Source organism: Canis lupus, chromosome 10 (assembly GCF_048164855.1).
Source record: "Canis lupus baileyi chromosome 10, mCanLup2.hap1, whole genome shotgun sequence".
In the NCBI taxonomy this organism is placed as follows: domain Eukaryota; kingdom Metazoa; phylum Chordata; class Mammalia; order Carnivora; family Canidae; genus Canis; species Canis lupus.
The window spans coordinates 28162461-28180069 of record NC_132847.1 but is presented as its reverse complement, the minus strand read 5'-3'; the positions used below and the strand labels follow the sequence as shown (position 1 = coordinate 28180069).

The 17609-nt window shown below is 41.7% G+C and overlaps 1 protein-coding gene across 5 annotated transcripts in view; it reads right to left on the bottom strand.

Moving 5' to 3' along the window:
- Positions 1-249: 249 nt before the first annotated feature.
- MLANA (melan-A) overlaps positions 250-17609 on the bottom strand; it is a 75289-nt gene continuing 57929 nt past the window's right edge. Inside the window, exons 3-9 of one of the 5 annotated variants that reach the window (XM_072841264.1) lie at positions 15118-15196; positions 14238-14476; positions 12752-12834; positions 12505-12606; positions 8312-8408; positions 2655-2768; positions 250-603 (exon numbers count right to left, since the gene is read on the bottom strand). In XM_072841264.1, the coding sequence (XP_072697365.1) occupies positions 535-603; positions 2655-2768; positions 8312-8408; positions 12505-12581 (357 nt within the window). In that variant the 5' untranslated portion in view covers positions 12582-12606; positions 12752-12834; positions 14238-14476; positions 15118-15196 and the 3' untranslated portion in view covers positions 250-534. Of the gene's footprint in view, positions 604-2654; positions 2769-8311; positions 8409-12504; positions 12607-12751; positions 12835-14237; positions 14522-15117; positions 15197-17609 lie in introns of all 5 variants that reach the window. The other 4 variants (XM_072841263.1, XM_072841262.1, XM_072841265.1 and 1 more) reach the window with 4 other exon arrangements.

Here is a 17609-nt window from a genome sequence, read left to right as displayed (position 1 = left end):
TGGGACTCTGGGATCATGCCCTAAGCCGAAGGCAGACGCTCAACTACTGAGCCACCCAGGATCACGAGCTCTTTGTCTTAAACCTATAGAGGTATCCTTTGTGAATACTCCATGGCACAGACTCATCTGCAACAATTCTGTTAGAGTTCATGTTGGTCAAAAGATTGCTTCTTCAAAAATCAGCATAGTAGTTTGTTAGTTATTAGCCAAATTTCAACTAAAAAAAATTGAATGATCCCAGAACACGTATTTAAATTTAAATTCAGATAATAACACCATAGATTTATTAGAATTACTACTAGCATAAATTGTATCAGGCATTACAACGTTAGTTGACAAAATTTTTTCCACTTTAATATTTCTCATCATTCCCTCAATTAGTATTGCTAGTTGCTCTACTAAGAATTTAACAACAAGCTTAGTATTAGAGAGAATGTACACTGTTTCTATGGTATTCTGAAGCAGAACATCAGGTATCCACATTAAAATCCAGCAGAAGTGTGAAGGAAATCATTTAAGCACCTCTTGGCATTCTCACGGCAAATAAGGTGGTGATGACTGTTCTGCAGAGAGTTTCTCATAGGCAGGTGGTGCATTGGGAACCTGTGAAAATGAGAAAGGGAGAGTATGGGCTTGGCAACAGTGCAGAGGTTTCTGGAAGAGGGGTAAAGTTAGTGGTCAGCAGCATATGTATACTACTTCTCTGGACTGAACCTTGTAAGTGCTCGCATCTAATTCCCGACCCAACAAGATAATCATTGTTAAATTTCATAAGTGTGTATGTTGAAATAGCAGGAGGGGGAAGAGTAGAGAAAAATAGAGCTAATGGCCTTTCCAAAATCTCAAAAACTTATTTATATCTTCATTATTCTTGTCAGTACAAGTCCCAAGCCCTAAATAGTGAATTATTGAACACTGTATAAAGCCACTAATATACATATATACCATATATATAGATCTCTGTAGTTGTGTCTAAAGGCCAGTGCTATTATCAGTACAGTACAATGTGTTAGGCCTTCATTTAATGTTTACAACAATTCTAAGAGTATTTTCATTGTTTTTATGTTACAGGTTGGAAAACTGAGGTCAAGTCACTTGTCCAAGGTCACACAACTTCACAGTAATTTGGCTCCAGAGTCTGTTCTTTCAACCATTAAAATATACTGCATCTGTACCAGTGCTGTATAGAGTATAGAAATAGAAAACACAGTATACCATATATCTGGTTTTAATTTTCTAGTAGCCATATTACAAAAATAAAAACAAACAGGTAAAATTAATCTTCATAATTTATTTTATTTAATCCCACATGTCAAAATATTATCATTTCAACATGTAATTGATATAAAAATCATTAATGAATTATTTATATTCTTTTCCTCAGACTAAGTCTTTAAAATCCAGTATGTATTAGCACATCTTAATTCAAACTACTATGTTACAAGTGCTCAATAGCCACATGTGGCCAGTGGCTACTCTGTTAGACTGCACAGCTTATACAATTAATAACAGATGTTTTTTTCCTCCTCCCTTAGATATATCTACATCCAAAGATACAGATGCAGTGAAACGCTGGGAGACCTGCACCCCAATGTTTATAGCAGCAATGTCCACAATAGCCAAACTGTGGAAGGAGCCTCAGTGTCCATCGAAAGATGAATGGATAAAGAAGATGTGGTCTATGTATGCAATGGAATATTACTCAGCCATTAGAAATGACAAATACGGGATCCCTGGGTGGCGCAGCGGTTTGGCGCCTGCCTTTGGCCCAGGGCGTGATCCTGGAGACCTGGGATCGAGTCCCACATTAGGCTCGCGGTGCATGGAGCCTGCTTCTCCCTCTGCCTGTGTCTCTCTCTCTCTGTGACTATCATAAATAAATAAAAATTAAAAAAAAAAAAGAAATGACAAATACCCACCATTTGGTTCAACATGGATAGAACTGGAGAGTATTATGCTGAATGAAGTAAGTCAATCGGAGAAGGTCAAACATTATATGGTCTCATTCACTTGGGGAATATAAAAAATAGTGAAAGGGAATAAAGGGGAAAGTGGAGAAAGTGAGCGGGAAATATCAGTGAGGGTGACAGAACATGAGAGACTCCTAACTCTGGAAAAAGAACAAGGGGTGGTGGAAGGGAGGTGAGCAGGGTGATGGGGTGATTGGGTGATGGGCACTGAGGGGGGCACTTGACAGGATGAATACTGGGTGTTACACTATATGTTAGCAAATGGAAGTCCAATAAAAAAATATACAAAAATATATATATATCTACATTCAGAAAAAGGCAAATAAGACATAAAAAAAGACATAAGACAAAAAAATACTATATCCAGAATTGAGTTCTTTCTTTGGATCTTACTACATATGTAAGGGATCTCATCATGGGCCCTGGAAAACCTGGCTATGACAGGACACAATTTAAGAAAATCTCTGTACTTCCATCTTTTTTTTTTTTTATCTTTGTTATTGTTTAATTTTTTATTATGGTAAAATACAGATAATATAAAATTTACCATTTTAATCATTTTAAGTGTAGAGTTCAATAGCATTACATATATACACATTGCCCTTGCTTAAGTTGGAATAATTTTATTCATTGGAATTAAAAGCAGCCACACAATGAACACCAAGATGCAAGATCTCAACCTACCACAAGTTCACAATTACTCTCTTGAAAAGGCAGTTTGCTGTGCTGGTGACCAAAACCCTCATGTGGACATCTTCCTCTTAAGGTACTTTGAGTGCCAGCATGAATACTTTTGTCCTGAAATGTGAATGCATGAAGGTCAGTGGGTGAGAAAAAAGAATGGAGTTCTGTAAGAAAAGAGAAGAAAAATGAAGTTATTTTTAAGAATAAGTTTTTTTTTTTTTAAGAATAGGTTTATTTTTGTAAAAGAGTTTATTTATTCATGAGAGACACAGAGAGAGAGAGACAGAGACACAGGCAGAGGGAAAAGCAGGCTCCCCTTGGGGAGCCTGATGCAGGACTGGATCCCAGGACCCCAGGATCATGACCTGATCCAAAGGCAGACACTCAACCACTGAGCCACCCAGGTGCCCCAAGAATGGGTTTTTAAATTTTGGTTCTGCCACTTACCTGCAATGTGTCCTCAGGCTAGTCACTTTACTTCTCTGAATTCTAGTGTTTGCATCTTTAATATGAATGCCACCTACCACTCAGAGTTGTAGAAGTTAAAACTAAAGGTAAAGCACTTAATATGGCACCTGACACCCATTAGTTAGTGAATATATATATATATATATATACACACATATATATATATATATTTTAAGATTTTATTATTCATGAGAGACACACAGAGAGGCAGAGACACAGGCAGAGGGAGAAACAGGCCCCATGCAGGGAGCCCGATGGGGACCCCATCCAGGGTCTCCAGGACCACACCCTGGGCTGAAGGTGGTGCCAAACTGCTGAGCCACCCGGGCTGCCCCCAGTCAGTGAATATTTTTAAAGGGAAGGAGAAAAAGAATGAATCTGAACACTGAACCTCAGAGAATGACTTAAAAAAAAAAAAATATATATATATATATATATATATTTTATTTATTTGAGAGAGAGCATACAAGTGGAGTGAGAGGCAAAAGGAGAAGGAGAAGCAGACTCCTTGCTGAGCAGGGAGCCTGATATAGGGCCTAATCCCAGGACCCTGAGATCACAACCCGAGCCAAAAACAGATGCTTAACTGATCCACCCAGGTGACCCAGAATTTCAGAGAATGATTGCAAGTGGAGATGATCAAACTAGCGAGGACAAGCATATGAGAAACTTGGCAGCAGGGACTCACTGCCTATTTCTGCCTTCCCTGTAATGACAGCAAAATATCTTAAACACTATGCATATGCATTTAAACAAATGCACATGTTGTGGTAGGAATGCTGTGGTAGCCTGAGCTTCCAAGTCAAGTTGCAACATAAGTCTACCTAAGATGAAGTTACACACCCTGAGTCACTGTAGGGAAGGGTGGGTGAGAGCTCAGTTTGGTGATTTGCACAGGTTTTGGGGGTGATATTCTCCATCCCTAGAAGAGAATGACAGCAGATTGTGCAGGACAGAGACATACCCAAATGGGGACTTCAGGAGTGATGTACTGTGATGAGATGGAGCATTTCATCACTGACATAGTTTAAATTGCTGGCACACTGTCATAATAAAAAGCAGATTTTAGTTGCTTGTATTATTATCAAATTCTCCACAATGGTAGTTCTCAAACTTTAGCATGCATCTGTATCACTTGAGGGCTTGTTAAACACAGATTGCTGGGCCCACATCCAGGATTTCTGACACAGTAGATCTAGGGTAAGGCCCATAATCTGCATTTCTAACAAGTTCCCAGGTGATAGTGTCAAAACTGCTCATCCAGGGCCACATGGAGAACCACCACTCTGCACATAGAGCACTTCCCTATTGCCTGCACCTGGGTGACCCAGCTATACTTAGATCCTTAGAAGGACTGGGCAGATAATGCATATGCATCAGAGGGCCAGGTGGGGACAACAGGAAAGGAAGGAGTATATCTTATCTAAAGGGACAATCACTGTGCAGCTGACATTTTTTGCCAGATCTTTGATTTTTTAAAAAACAAACTAGAAATCAAGATTTTTATGTAAACTGTTACTTTTAAATGTTGGCACCTAATTCAATTTCTTAAAATACAGACCTAAACATATCAGTGAGCTAAATCCAGACAGTAGGGCATTCGCAGCATACACTCTGTGGTACTAGCCAAGACAGGCTGGATCAGGGAGGCTGTGTGGATGCTGAGCAGCTCTTCAGGCTTCTCTGAGGACTGTGACTGATCATTGGAGTCTACTAGCTTGGAAGAGGGCATCAAGGTAGGTTTCCCAGAGTGAAGTGTTTGGAACATCACTGAGGTGAGGCCAGACATGGATTGGGGCTGATAACTACACAGTCTTCAGTCTGTAAAAAAGTAGTTTTCCTAAACTCTAGTCTGAAATTAATATTGATGCTACCCCCTGGAAGGATATATACACAGGGCCCGGTCTTGACGTAAGGATGCGCGAAGTTTGTTTTCTTCCCAAGTCCCAGCAATATACTGCAGGTAAAGTATTCAATGCATTTTCTCCCTTTACCTTAATTATCACTGTTGTTGTTTTTCTGTTTTGTAAATTTCTCACTTGCCATGGGATAGGAGTATGATCTACTCAGCTCACTGCTAGTTCTTTGCATTTGCATTAAAACTTTAGCATGCATTTTAAAAGGCAGCTTCTTGGGTCGCACCCTCAGAGAGGGTCCCAGAATCTGCATTTTAGCAAGAGCTCCAGATATGAGTACAGGGGCCCCTGACCATTGAGAAACACAACATATGAAACATGAATATAAACTGAGCTGTCAAGGGGGTCCTCAAAATTCTTCTCCAAGAATCAAAAAGCATTATGTCTTAAACCTCCAGGTGAAAGGATAAAGTTGGTAAATGCAAAAAACAACTTTCATCCCCTTACAAATCATCTTCCTGCAGAAGCAAGTTGCTACTAAAAGCAATCTTTCAAAAGATGTTTTTTTGGGGCTAAAGGGAATTGTGAGTCAGTGGAAACATTTTAGGAGATCTTAATTCCAACCAATCTTGCTACCATTCTATGTTCAGAAAAAGTGGGGAAATAAACATTTCAAAGCTTAAAACTCAGGTGTCTGAAATTTGCATTTATTGTCATTTGTGTCCTTTGGCTTACCATTGTTATTTTTTTAAGTAGGCTCCATGCCCAGTGCAAAGTCTAATGGAGGGCTTGAACTCTTGACCCTGATATCAGTAGCTGAGATGAGAACAAGAGCCAGACACTTAATTGACTGGGCCATGTTGGGTGTGGAGCCTATTTAAAGAAAAAAAAAAGAAAGAAAGGGGGGAAACCTCCAAAGAGAGGCAGGGAGGTAATTATGTAATTAAATGCAGTATTACGTGCACTATTGTACATAATTTTGCCTAAGTTTCTTAAACTACGGATTCCAACCCAGCTTTTCAAGACTAAGTCTCAAAACGAGATTTTAATATAATTTTAAAAAATAAATGACAGCATTTTTAGATGCCATGAGAACCAGAGAATTTAAACACAGCTCCATCTCATAAAAATTCCAGAAACTCTATAAATCACTGATCTAGACCTAGAGGAATGGAGACATGGTAGGTTGAACTTGAACCTTACTAAGCAAAATGTCCATAGTGTCTGAGCTTATGACATTAAAGACTGCCTATTATAGTTTAATTAAATTTAAGATGAGAGTGTTGAAGCAGAAAGTGAAAAAAAATTGTATTTTTGTCCAGAAGCATCAAGCTAGTAGTTATGGACAATTAGGGTACTAACACATTGAGTTTGTAGAGCTTTTATTCCTTAAAAGACTAAACTAGGGGATCCCTGGGTGGTGCAGCGGTTTAGCGCCTACCTTTGGCCCAGGGCGCGATCCTGGAGACCCGGGATCGAATCCCACATCAGGCTCCCGGTGCATGGAGCCTGCTTCTCCCTCTGCCTGTGTCTCTGCCTCTCTCTCTCTCTCTGTGACTATCATAAAAAAAATAAATAAATAAATAAAAATTAAAAAAAAAAAAGACTAAACTATTATGTGTTTTTGTACACAAGCACAGAATTAAATAAAAATATAGAAGAAAATATATATTGAATAAAGACACATCACATGTGCCTAGGTGTAGAATAGAGCAAATGAGGCTCAGGGAAGTTAAAATCTAAGGTCACCAAGCAAGTCAGTGACAATGAGACCAAATGCTGATGCCATATAATTGAGTGGCTGCTATATTCCAGGCACTGGAGAAACAAAGATGTCTAAGAAATATTCTCTGGTCCCAGTTCATATGTGGGGGAAAGAAAAGGAGTGAAAGAAGCAAAAAGTAAATAACCAATTACAAGACAATGTTAACTCCATGCTAGAGGCAGAAATGGAGTTCTGTGTCAGAAGGCAAAGTCCCTCCCTAATCTGTTGTGGACAGCCCAAATGAGGTATCATACGAGTGCAAGGTCCATCTCTAACCTCTTAGCCCAAAGCTTTCCTATGGTACTTGGTTTGGAATCTTATTCAGACTCCGCGATTCTCCTTTCTGCTAAATGTCAGTATACTGAAGGGCTACTGCTCAGTTTCTGTGTCATCCCCCAAACCTGCTATGTCTTTCATGATTTGTATTTGGGGCACTCTGGCAAGATGGGCATTAGGAAAGGGACACTTGGGACTGCCCAAACTTCCTGACAAGGAGAAGAAGTCAAAGCTAGAGCTCTCACCTTCCTCGACTCCTCTTCAGACTGCCAAACTCCAAATCCCCACCTACACCAACCCTCCCCTCCACCACACAACCATTTTGCCTAAATTGCTGAGTGAGGAATGGGACTTTCCAACATCTTTTGTAAAGATACTTTTATTCCATTATGTATCAACTCAGTTTTCAGATGTGTAATGAAAGAGAGAGGGGTAGGGAAAGCTGGAGGGAGGGAGGGAGAGAGAGAGAAAAGGAAGGAGGGGGAAGGGGAGAGAGAAATTGCAATTCTTTTTTCATTCCACTGCTCACAATGGATAATGCCTCTGGATGCTTAAGACCTAAGGTGCTACCCCGCTTTGAAGTGAAACTTGTAGTTCTTATAGTTTAGCAACTCAGTTGATGTTTCCCATTTATGGAAGACACTGCTACTCTAAGACTAGACTGTGTAATTTGTTAGCTTCCTGCTCATATGGGTAAAGAAGAAAAAATTCTGTCAAAACTACATTGGCCATCAAAAGAGAATGGACCTTGTTAATAACCCAGTGGTCCTTTGTGCTGCTGAGGGGTGGATGGTTTACTTATTGTACTGATGGCTGGATAGGTCCTACTTATGCTAAATGCTTGGTATAACAGAGTTAGAAGAACTTGGCACTCCCAGGGAAACTGGGAGGAAAGGGGTAAAGCAGCAAGGTGAGATGAGCAGCCACTAAATGGAGGAACAGAACCCCTGAGAATCCTCAGGATGATTGATAAGACCTGGAGCAACTCACATGCTGCTGTTTGCTGTGCAAAAGGATCAGAACCCCTACCCCTGGGCTCCACAAATTATCAGTGCTCAGCATTTAAGTTTGCTGTGAGTGAAACCAAAGAGGTGGGCCAAGTTTCTGGTTGGAGTTCATGTCTAGGCAAAAGCAAAGGAAAAGCTGCAAGAAGAAGAGAAAGACTCGTCAGAACCAGAAATGAGAGTTAAAGGTGATCATAAGAATGTTATCTTACTCCCCAGAAATTCAGAGAAAGAAGGGCAAGGGTGTCCTGGATCTGGAGGGATCCCAGCAGCAGAAAGTTTACTAACCCTCAAGCTTCTGTATCCACTTCGTCTTCTACAATACCAACAGGCAATGAGCAGCAAAATTCCCAGGATCACTGTCAAGATTCCAATCCCTGCAGCCCTGGCCCAAGAGATAGACAAATCCATCTGGGTACAGAAACCTTGTTCTAGATTGTGATGAATCATACATCAGTCTTCAATCTTCACAGGAGCTTTCCCATCCCAAAGCCACATGTTCCATTTCCCAAGTAGTTTCCCACCCCCACCCCACCTGACCCCACACTGAACACCCACCAACCTCCAGCACCTGTGTCGAGGGACAGGAGCTTCTTTAGGAGCCTCTCCGATGTATGCCCACATAAGTAGTGCTAACTGGCATGGCCTAACCATCCCAGTTCCAGGCACAAGAGGTGCAGGAGCAACTAACCCATATGTGAACAATGTATTTACAGAGACTGAGTTATCTTTTCTTTTCATCAGGGCGTTTCCCCCCAACTATCAGTCCACAAAAAGGATTGATACTTAACTTAACTTAAGATTGCTATGATGAACATTTTACATATATTAGATTATTTAATTCTCACAACAGCCCTGTAAAGTAGGCACCACTTATCATCCCCATTTCACAGGTGAGGACATAGATTCAGAGGTTAAGTGCTTTGCTGATGGTTATAAAGAGGTAGCACAAGATGGAGCCAGGATTTGAACTTGAGTTTGTTTCATTTGTGTTTGTGTCCTCTTTGCCTGAAACTCATCCCCTCACTGCTTGCCCATGACTAATATATTCACATTCAAAGACTCAGCATCACCCCTCCCAGGATGATGGCAACCTATTCTGGCTTCTCTCATAAACAGCCCTATAGTGGTAATTGGCAGTGTGCCTACCTGTCTCTTCTAGGAAAGGAGTTCCCAAATGAGTTGTTTGGTTTGGGATTTGTTTTCAAATCCCAAAAATGCATAGAAAATGTCAGGCACTCTGGTGTTTCAAAAAATATTTCTTGAAGATGGATAGATGGATGAATAGACATTTGGATGGATGGCCAAACATATTTTTAAAAATGAACAAATGAATTATGAGTGATTACAAATCCACATCTGCAAAATTAATGAGCCATTTAATATCTTCTTTAAAATAATTATGTATAAATATGTGGATTTGGGGCATGATGCTAGTTCCAACATCATTATTTTTTTCCATTTGCAATTGGAACTGAAGATCTGAAATACCATCTTTAAAGATCCATCCTTCCTTTGTCCTAACCACTTAATTCTCCGTTACTTTCACCTCTTGTGGGTATTGACACTCTAGTGAGAATGAGGAGATCCACAACTTTCCACACAGCAGGTTTTGGTTGGAGATGAAGAAAAGGTAATGAAGAGAAGGAGAGAGCATTTAAAGCAGGCATCGAGGGTTAGAACTGGCACATCTTGACTGAAGGGGTGGAAGTAGGGCTTGCGGGATTTAGAGATATCCAAGACTATACCTATTGCATGGGGATACCAGAGCCCAGCCCAGCTAGGGTATCCCAGGACATCTGACTCATGTTTACATTCAGCTAGGCAAGCTCCTATCTGGCCTCTGCTTGCTCAAGGAATCCAGTTCAGGATGACCAAGGACCAAACCAGTTGGGTCAGTCCTTGCTCCTTACTCTGTTATCACCTAAGTGATCTGGAAAAGACATTTCAGAATGGAGCTAGAGATAGAACTCTGGGGATGCTGAGACAAGAGGCCTGATCTCTCCAGCCTGCTTGGCTGCCATGTCAGAGACCCCAGCTGACATTTGAAGTCAGAGATTGCAGATATTAGGTAAGCACCTCCCAACTAGCCAGGCATGGATTATTAAAAGATAGAGCATTGGGACTCAATCATGGGGAGAAGTGTCTGAGCTGAACCTACAGCAAAGTTGTAGCATCACTGAAACTGTTCTGCTCCTCAGCAGCAGGAGCAATCTGGGCATCTAAACAAGCCTTTTGAGCCCTGTGTCCAGTGGCCCCTGGGAAAGATTAGTTACTGCAACGGCCCTGGAAACAGGTCTGAAAGCTGTGCTTTCCCTGTATAACAATTAGCTAACATCTGCCTGATTTTCTACATCACAACATGATCAGAGTGGAAAGTGCTGTGACTTGCTAAAAAAGGGTTCTGCAGAGCTGGGTGATATAAGAGATTGAGCAGCTGAGGGTGAATCAAAATATAGCTGAGGGTTCTCCTGGAGAGATCTTTGTCCTGTACCAACTACCTGACCACCTCCTTCTCAAGGCAGCTGAGGCATCAAGTCTATCCTGTCCATCTCTAAACCAGTTGGGTGACAGTGCTGGATAAAAACTCTGACCTAATTATGCAGGTCAGTCCACCCACTTTGTGGATCATGAAGCTGAGACCTACTGAGACTCATCAACATCACCACCACCTTAGCAGCTACTCTGTCCTTCATTGAGCACTGATTTGTGCCAAGCATTGTGCCAAGCACCCCACATATAGGCTTTTATTTCATCATCACAATAATCCTGTGAGGTAGATACGATGTTCATGTCACAGCGGGTATCCCCATAATTTTAAACTGGTAAAATGCCCAATGATGCACAAGTGGTAAGTGGCAGAACCAGAATTCACAGTGACTGGCCTAAGATACCCAACCAGTGCCTTTCCTGCCATATCGCCCTTTCCTGATATGAAGCTGTCACAAGGAGCATTCAGTGGGCTCTTGTGACTGAAGGCAGCTGATTCAATTCCTGGCATGCTTGTGCTCCAATTTCACCCACCAAGGCTGTGGTTATCCCCTTGGATATCCTAACACAGACAGAGCTCTGTTCCAGTTCCTTATGCACAGTCACATTGCATTCACACACACACACTCAGTGATTGATAGATTAGAAAACATCAGGATATGCCAGACACACCAAAATAATGCAGTTTGCAGCTGGGCAGGACTCTCTAGAGTGTCACCAAATGCCTCCTGTAGCAGAGTCACCTGAGGTGGATGTTAAAGTGCAAACTCTGAGCCCCACCAAATCAGCCTCTCTGGCAGAAATACCTGGGAAACTGCATTTTACAAAACCTCCATGAGTGACGCATGCCCTCTCACTTCTTACTAAAGTTTTACAGAGATACAGCTTGTTGAATTATCATACAGAAACTGAAACAACATCCTACTTAATATCATGTGTACTCTAAACATACCCCCAAAAATACATTTTTTACTCTTGGGATATTTTTTCAGAAAATCTCCCCATTCCCAACTGACCATGCAGGGATGTTAGAAAATCCCACTGGCATCTTCTGAGGAAATGCTCCCAGCCTAAACTCTTCCTCAGTGCCTTTAATGAGTTCCACATCTTACTTGCCCCTGCTAGTTCACTCTAGTAAAGATTTTTCAATAGTTCCTTCCCCAAGGGAGAGCAAATTTGCAGGAATTTCTGACTAGATCACTTAAGACATGGTCCAAATAAAAACCCGGTACCTTATTTGTCCTGTTGGAGTCTTCATTCAGAAGGTGAAACCCAATCTAGAGCACCATACTCTTGTGTACTCTAGTACATGCAGAATGTGTCCCAGCAGCCTGTCCTACCACTACAGCACTTACGCTTGCCAAAATTATTCTTGAGCCCAATTCTCCACTACACTGTAAAATTTTTTCACAGATAAGTATAGCATCTTAGACTGACTATACATTGCTTAGCACTTAGAAATGCTGAATCCTATAAATATTTATTTTAAATTAATTCATACTTTTAAACACCTTTCCTTAGAATAAAACTATGATGCAGAAATAATAAGCAGGGTCAGAGTGCAGTTGCACATACCTGCCCTTCATTCTTACTAGCTCTTTGGCAACTCACCTTTGTTCTATCCACAGGCCACCTCCAGGAGCCCGAGTGGAGGAGACAGAACAAGGCTTGAGGAAAGAGTCACCTTGCTCCCAGACAGATGTTTTCCAGCTGGGAACCTACAGTGAAAGCCAAATAACCAAGAATACAGACCCCCCAAAAATGCCAAGATCCAACTTCTTATCATTCCTATCTCCTAGCCTGTATGGCCTCAGAAAAGCTTGAGTGAGCCCCTTGTAGGACATGGGGTCCCATCACCTCATTGCCAGGGTTTTAATCTCTGGAGAAATGAACACTAGAGAGATTTACTGACAGACATATGCTTGTGGAAATCAGCAGGCTGTCTGCAAATGGCAAACTGGAAACCCCACTGGATCCAATTTTGAACTTACTCTTCAGCTGTGATGTAGGAGTGGTTATGCCCCTTCTTGGGATAACCAAGGATGAAGTGAGCCTCTTCTCTTGGCATCTTGTGGGATAAGGCCACAGAACACCTAATAGCAAAGTCAAACAGGCATCATTTAACACATTCAGAACATCCTCGCACAGCATTCCATAAATATCTACAAAAAACTCTCTCCAGGTTAACATTAATGATAGCTGGGACCCTCTGGTTTCTCTCTGTGAGAGAATTTGTACCTGCTTATTTCATTGATATCCAGTGGAAATTGCTCAGGTTTCTAACTGCTTCCACCAACTGAAAATTGAGTTCAAAGAAGAAACTACAAACAAAAGCAAAAACTTTGAAATTGAGTTATTATTTGGGGGGGAGGAATGCTCTTCATTTCCTATCAATTTACTCTATACCATAAGCTTATAGAGAAACAAAATACATTCTTTAAAGATGACATTTTATTATTTTTATTATTTTTATTTTTTTAGAGAGGTGAGAGGAGAGAGGGAGAGGGAGAGCGAGAATTTTAAGCAGGCTCCATGCTGCATGTGAGGCTTCATCTCACCACCCTGAGATCATGACCTGAGCTGAAATCAAGAGTCGGATGCTTAACAACTTAGTCATCCACACACCTCCACAAAAGGCATTTGTATTCATTCCTTACTTTCACTGGCAGAAGACTGGTTAATAAAAGGAGTTATTTCTCTCCAAACATATTAATTTGATGTCAATCTGTGGTCAAATAGACGGTTATGATCCCATATGAGTATGTAGCTGAGCACAGCATCCTCCAAGTCCACCTTCTAACAAAGGAAATGCCTGGGCTTGTCCATGTTCACCCTGCCCAAACCAAGATAAGGACTCCCATAACCTGACTTTGTCTATTTGTTTCCCTCCCGCTAAAATAAATTTCTGCTTCTCCTTCATTCAAGTCTCATGAATAGGGCTTAAATATGTATGTATGTGTATCATACACAGAATATACATAATATGGAATATATATAATACAAAGTTTAAAACCATAATACAAACAAATAGACAAAAAGCTCATGAACTGCAGAGGTCATGATTAAAGAGTACTGGTTGAAAACCAACAGCGATTTTTCTTCTCTCAATGTCATTGTGCATTTTTCTTCTCTCTTATTCTTATGATTTTCAAAGATCTGATAATAGAATTATATTAATGAGCCTGTTTAAAACAATAGGAGAGAAGTGGAAGAACAGAGTGGGGCATTTGCCACACGAACCCTTTCTATTGGGGCATTTTCTGTGTAAATTTTCATTCTTTATTGTAAAAAAGAAATTATAGTTGAACTCACTGATCATCTCAGGTGAATGATGTAGGGGTGAGACCTATGTTCAAAATTACAGCTACTAAACCCAATTCTGCATTAAATTGTTTTTGTAAATATATGTAAACCTCTGCAAACAGTGTAGGGACAACAAATGTACCTCATCCCAAACCAAGAAAAGCAATCTTTCAAGTGAATACACAAGCAGAATCACAAGTAGGATGCAGCCTAAATAACTGCTCTTCCTGGTTCTCTGCTTTGCTTCTTGGCAGTCTAGGAACAGGATCTAGGAGGAGACTTCATGAGCCCTCAGAAGCTGGAGACTTACATTGAGGAGAAATTTTGCTATTAGCCAAGCACTGTGAAGCAATGAGGGAGGGAGGAGGAGCCCACCAGAATCCCCCAAAACCTGTTCTCTTGGACACGGCCATGCTCTTACCTTCCTGGATGGGATTGTTCTGTCTGTTGGCTGGCTCTGTGTGTGACAATTGCTTCTTTGGCTCTTAATCTTTTAAATTGCTTCTCCTGGTCTCCAGTCCCATGTTAGTCATGAGTTTGGATTTCTGACAGGGTCATCTATGATTGCTTAATTGGCATGAAAGAAACTGCCTTCATTTCTCTCTTCAAAAAGTCATTGTTCATTCTGGCCTCTGTTTTTCCCAGTCTCAGGATTTCCTCCTAGAGAAGCCATTTATTTTAAATATTGGTCACTCCTTCCTAGGACTGCCAGAAAAAATATCGAATATTTGAATTTCAGAAAAACAATGAATATTTTTTAGTATAACTATGCCCCATGCAACATTTTGTAGTATAATTAAGCCCTGCTTACTGGAAGAGACATATTTTTACTAATAAAATATTTATGGGGTGCCTGGGTGGCTCAGTCAGTTAAGCATCTGCCTTCAGCTCAGGTCATGATCTCAGGGTTCTGGGATCAAGCCCCATGTCAGGCTCCCTACTCAACAGGGAGTCTGCTTCTCCCTCTCTCTGCTTCTCCCCTCCCCCCCACTCATGTTCTCTGTCTCTCACTCTCTCACAAATGAATATAAATCTTAAAAAAAATGTTTGTTATCTGAAATTCAAATGTAACTGAGCACCCTATACCCTTTACCCTCCCTCATCTGCTCTCTAAAGAGCCTTTGGTCTCAGACCTGGAGACCATCTAGTCCCACTCTCTCCTGATGAAGAAGAGGAAATAGAAGATCCCTAAAGCCTCCTAAAAAAATTTCCTTATGTTAGTTGGACAGTTACGTAGTCAGGGCCAGGGTCCCCAACAAGAAAATATGGAGTCAGAACAGCTAAAATAAAATAGCACTGACCTCCTGCTTTACAGCTTAGACAGGACGGCATGGACATTCTGCTTTGCAGCTTTTGCAGGAATGACTTCTGCAAAGTGTCCTAAAATAAGACAATTAACCACAAAAACCATTTGTCAATATCACAGACAAGGAGCAGCTAGATCTAAGCCCCCAGATGTCAGAAGAAGAAGAAGAAGAAGAAGAAGAAGAAGAAGAAGAAGAAGAAACCATTAGCACTTGGACATTAACCTAATAGCTAGACAGATAAGTGACCAAAGCCCTGATTGGCAAGACTCAGTACACCATGATTACTTAAGAAAGTTCCACAAAAGAGCTCATAATAACCGCTAAATTTAGAAATACTGAGGACAACCCACTTGGATCCCCTTCCCTCTCCGGAGCTTTATACTTTTGCTCAAAACACTTTGCACTGGTGCCCACCACTCTTTGTCTGGTCTACCTCTTCATTCCTTGAAGCAGTGTGACCAAGAACTGTGGGCACTAAGGCGTCACAAAATCCTGTAACATTAAGGTCCCTGATTTCTCTGTGACATATTCAGAGATAACTATCCCCTGGGGAGAATGGGTTTTGTGCATGTTCAAGGAGCAGACAAAATTTTCTCTTTGAAGGTAGATATGACCTGCCTAGAAACTAACTGAAACCAGGCCTGATTTGACCTGACATCATCATCATCTATCCTGAGAGTCAACCGTGTATAGCCCCTAGAAGCATTCCAATAGACACAACTGTTACCTTTGCTCACCAGCTCTCTGTGACTGTTGTGGACAAACGAAACAAAACACCCACCAGAATTGAGGAATGTGACAATTCTTATCAAATGAGGACTTAGATTACATAACTACTAAGATCATTTTCCCCATAACATCCAACGTCCCCACACCTTCACAATACTATGGCTTTCCAGTTTCTGTTTTGGACTATTCTGTGTGAGGGCATTATCAACTTACTGGATACTGGATAATCATCACTGGAAATGGCAAAAGAGAGAAAAGACAAAGAGACGGATTGATCCTTATTAGGTTAGAGAGGGAAAGCTTTTCTGAAAAGGAGGGAAAATGTAAACTGAGATCTAAATGACAAAAAAGGAGTCATACAAAGATGGAGGAAGAGCATTTCAGACAGAGAAGAACTAGAACAAAGATCCTGAGGCAGAGTAACAGAATAGGACTTAGTCTGGATTTCCAGAACCCAGGCTGATTCAGAAGATTCTGTACCAAAATCAGTAAAACAAGATGATGGAGGAGTAGGAGACCTTAGTTTCATCTGGTCCCAGGAATTCAACTAGATAGCTATCAAATCATTCTGAATGCCTGTGAACTCAACTGGAGATCTAAGAAAAGAATAGCTGCAACTGTACAAATAGAAAAGTGACCACTTTCTGCAAGGTAGGAACTGTGGAGAAGTGAATGCAAGCCAATACATCAAAGATAAACCATGGGAGGAGGGAGCCTCTGTAAGCCAGCACGGGAAAGTGAGCAGCAGAGCGCAAAAGCAGAATTTTTAGAAGTCTGCTCCAGTGAGGGTCATCCATCCTGAAAGCTGAAAGGCACTCAGGTGGTGAAGCAGGGTGGAATCCTAGGTGGGACAGTGTGGTCTCGGGGTCCCTGGGGTCACAGGAGGCAGGGGCGCGGGGGAGGGGGCGGGGGGGGGCGGTGGCGGGGTGTGGCTGTGTGTGGCCGAGTTCCCAGGCATCGGAGCAGGGAAGGCTGCTGCAGTCAAAGAGCCGGGGACTAGGCTCTCAGCTCGGGGTTACCATCCACTGCGAACTGGAGCAGGGTCCCAGTGAGCAGCAAAACCTCAGTGAGACTCCTCTTGTTCCCCTGGGAGGAGCAGTTTGGGCGCGCAGGGCAGTACTCTGTAGGGTATAGAGACTTGAAACAGGGGCATATATAAACCTGAGAGAGAAATGCTTGGTCATAGGCTGTTGGTGAGCGCGGCATGGGCTTGCCAAGGACAGCAGGGAGACAGGAGGGATTGACTGCTTTTCCCTGAAAGCACGCTGAGGAGGGGGCCCCAGCTCTCAGGCTGCGGAACTGGAGGTTGGGAGGCCTCCATTTTCACTCTCATCCTCTAAAGCTGCCCAGAAAGCCTTCAGGGAACAAAAGCCACGTGGAGCACCCCAGAGCCCCTTGTTTAGCCGGGCCCCCGGTGAGGGGGGTGCAGTTTCGCAGGGACACCTGAGAATCAGTGCAACAGGCTCCTCCCCCAGAGATGAGCAAGATCATCCAGCCAAGACCAATTTACCTCCCTAACTGCTCCAGCGCTGGGGGATATAGCAGAGAGAGTTCAGGGGCTTTCCCCCCACGATCCTCTAGCCTTTCCATTTTAATATTTTCTCTTTCCTTTTTCAACTAATTTCTTATCAACTCTTTTTTAAAAATCTTTTTTTAAATTTCCATTTCTACAGTTACATTATATCCTTTCATTGTACTTAATTTTATTTGTGTATATACACATTTTCCTTTCTTTACAATTTTAGGATGCACACTGA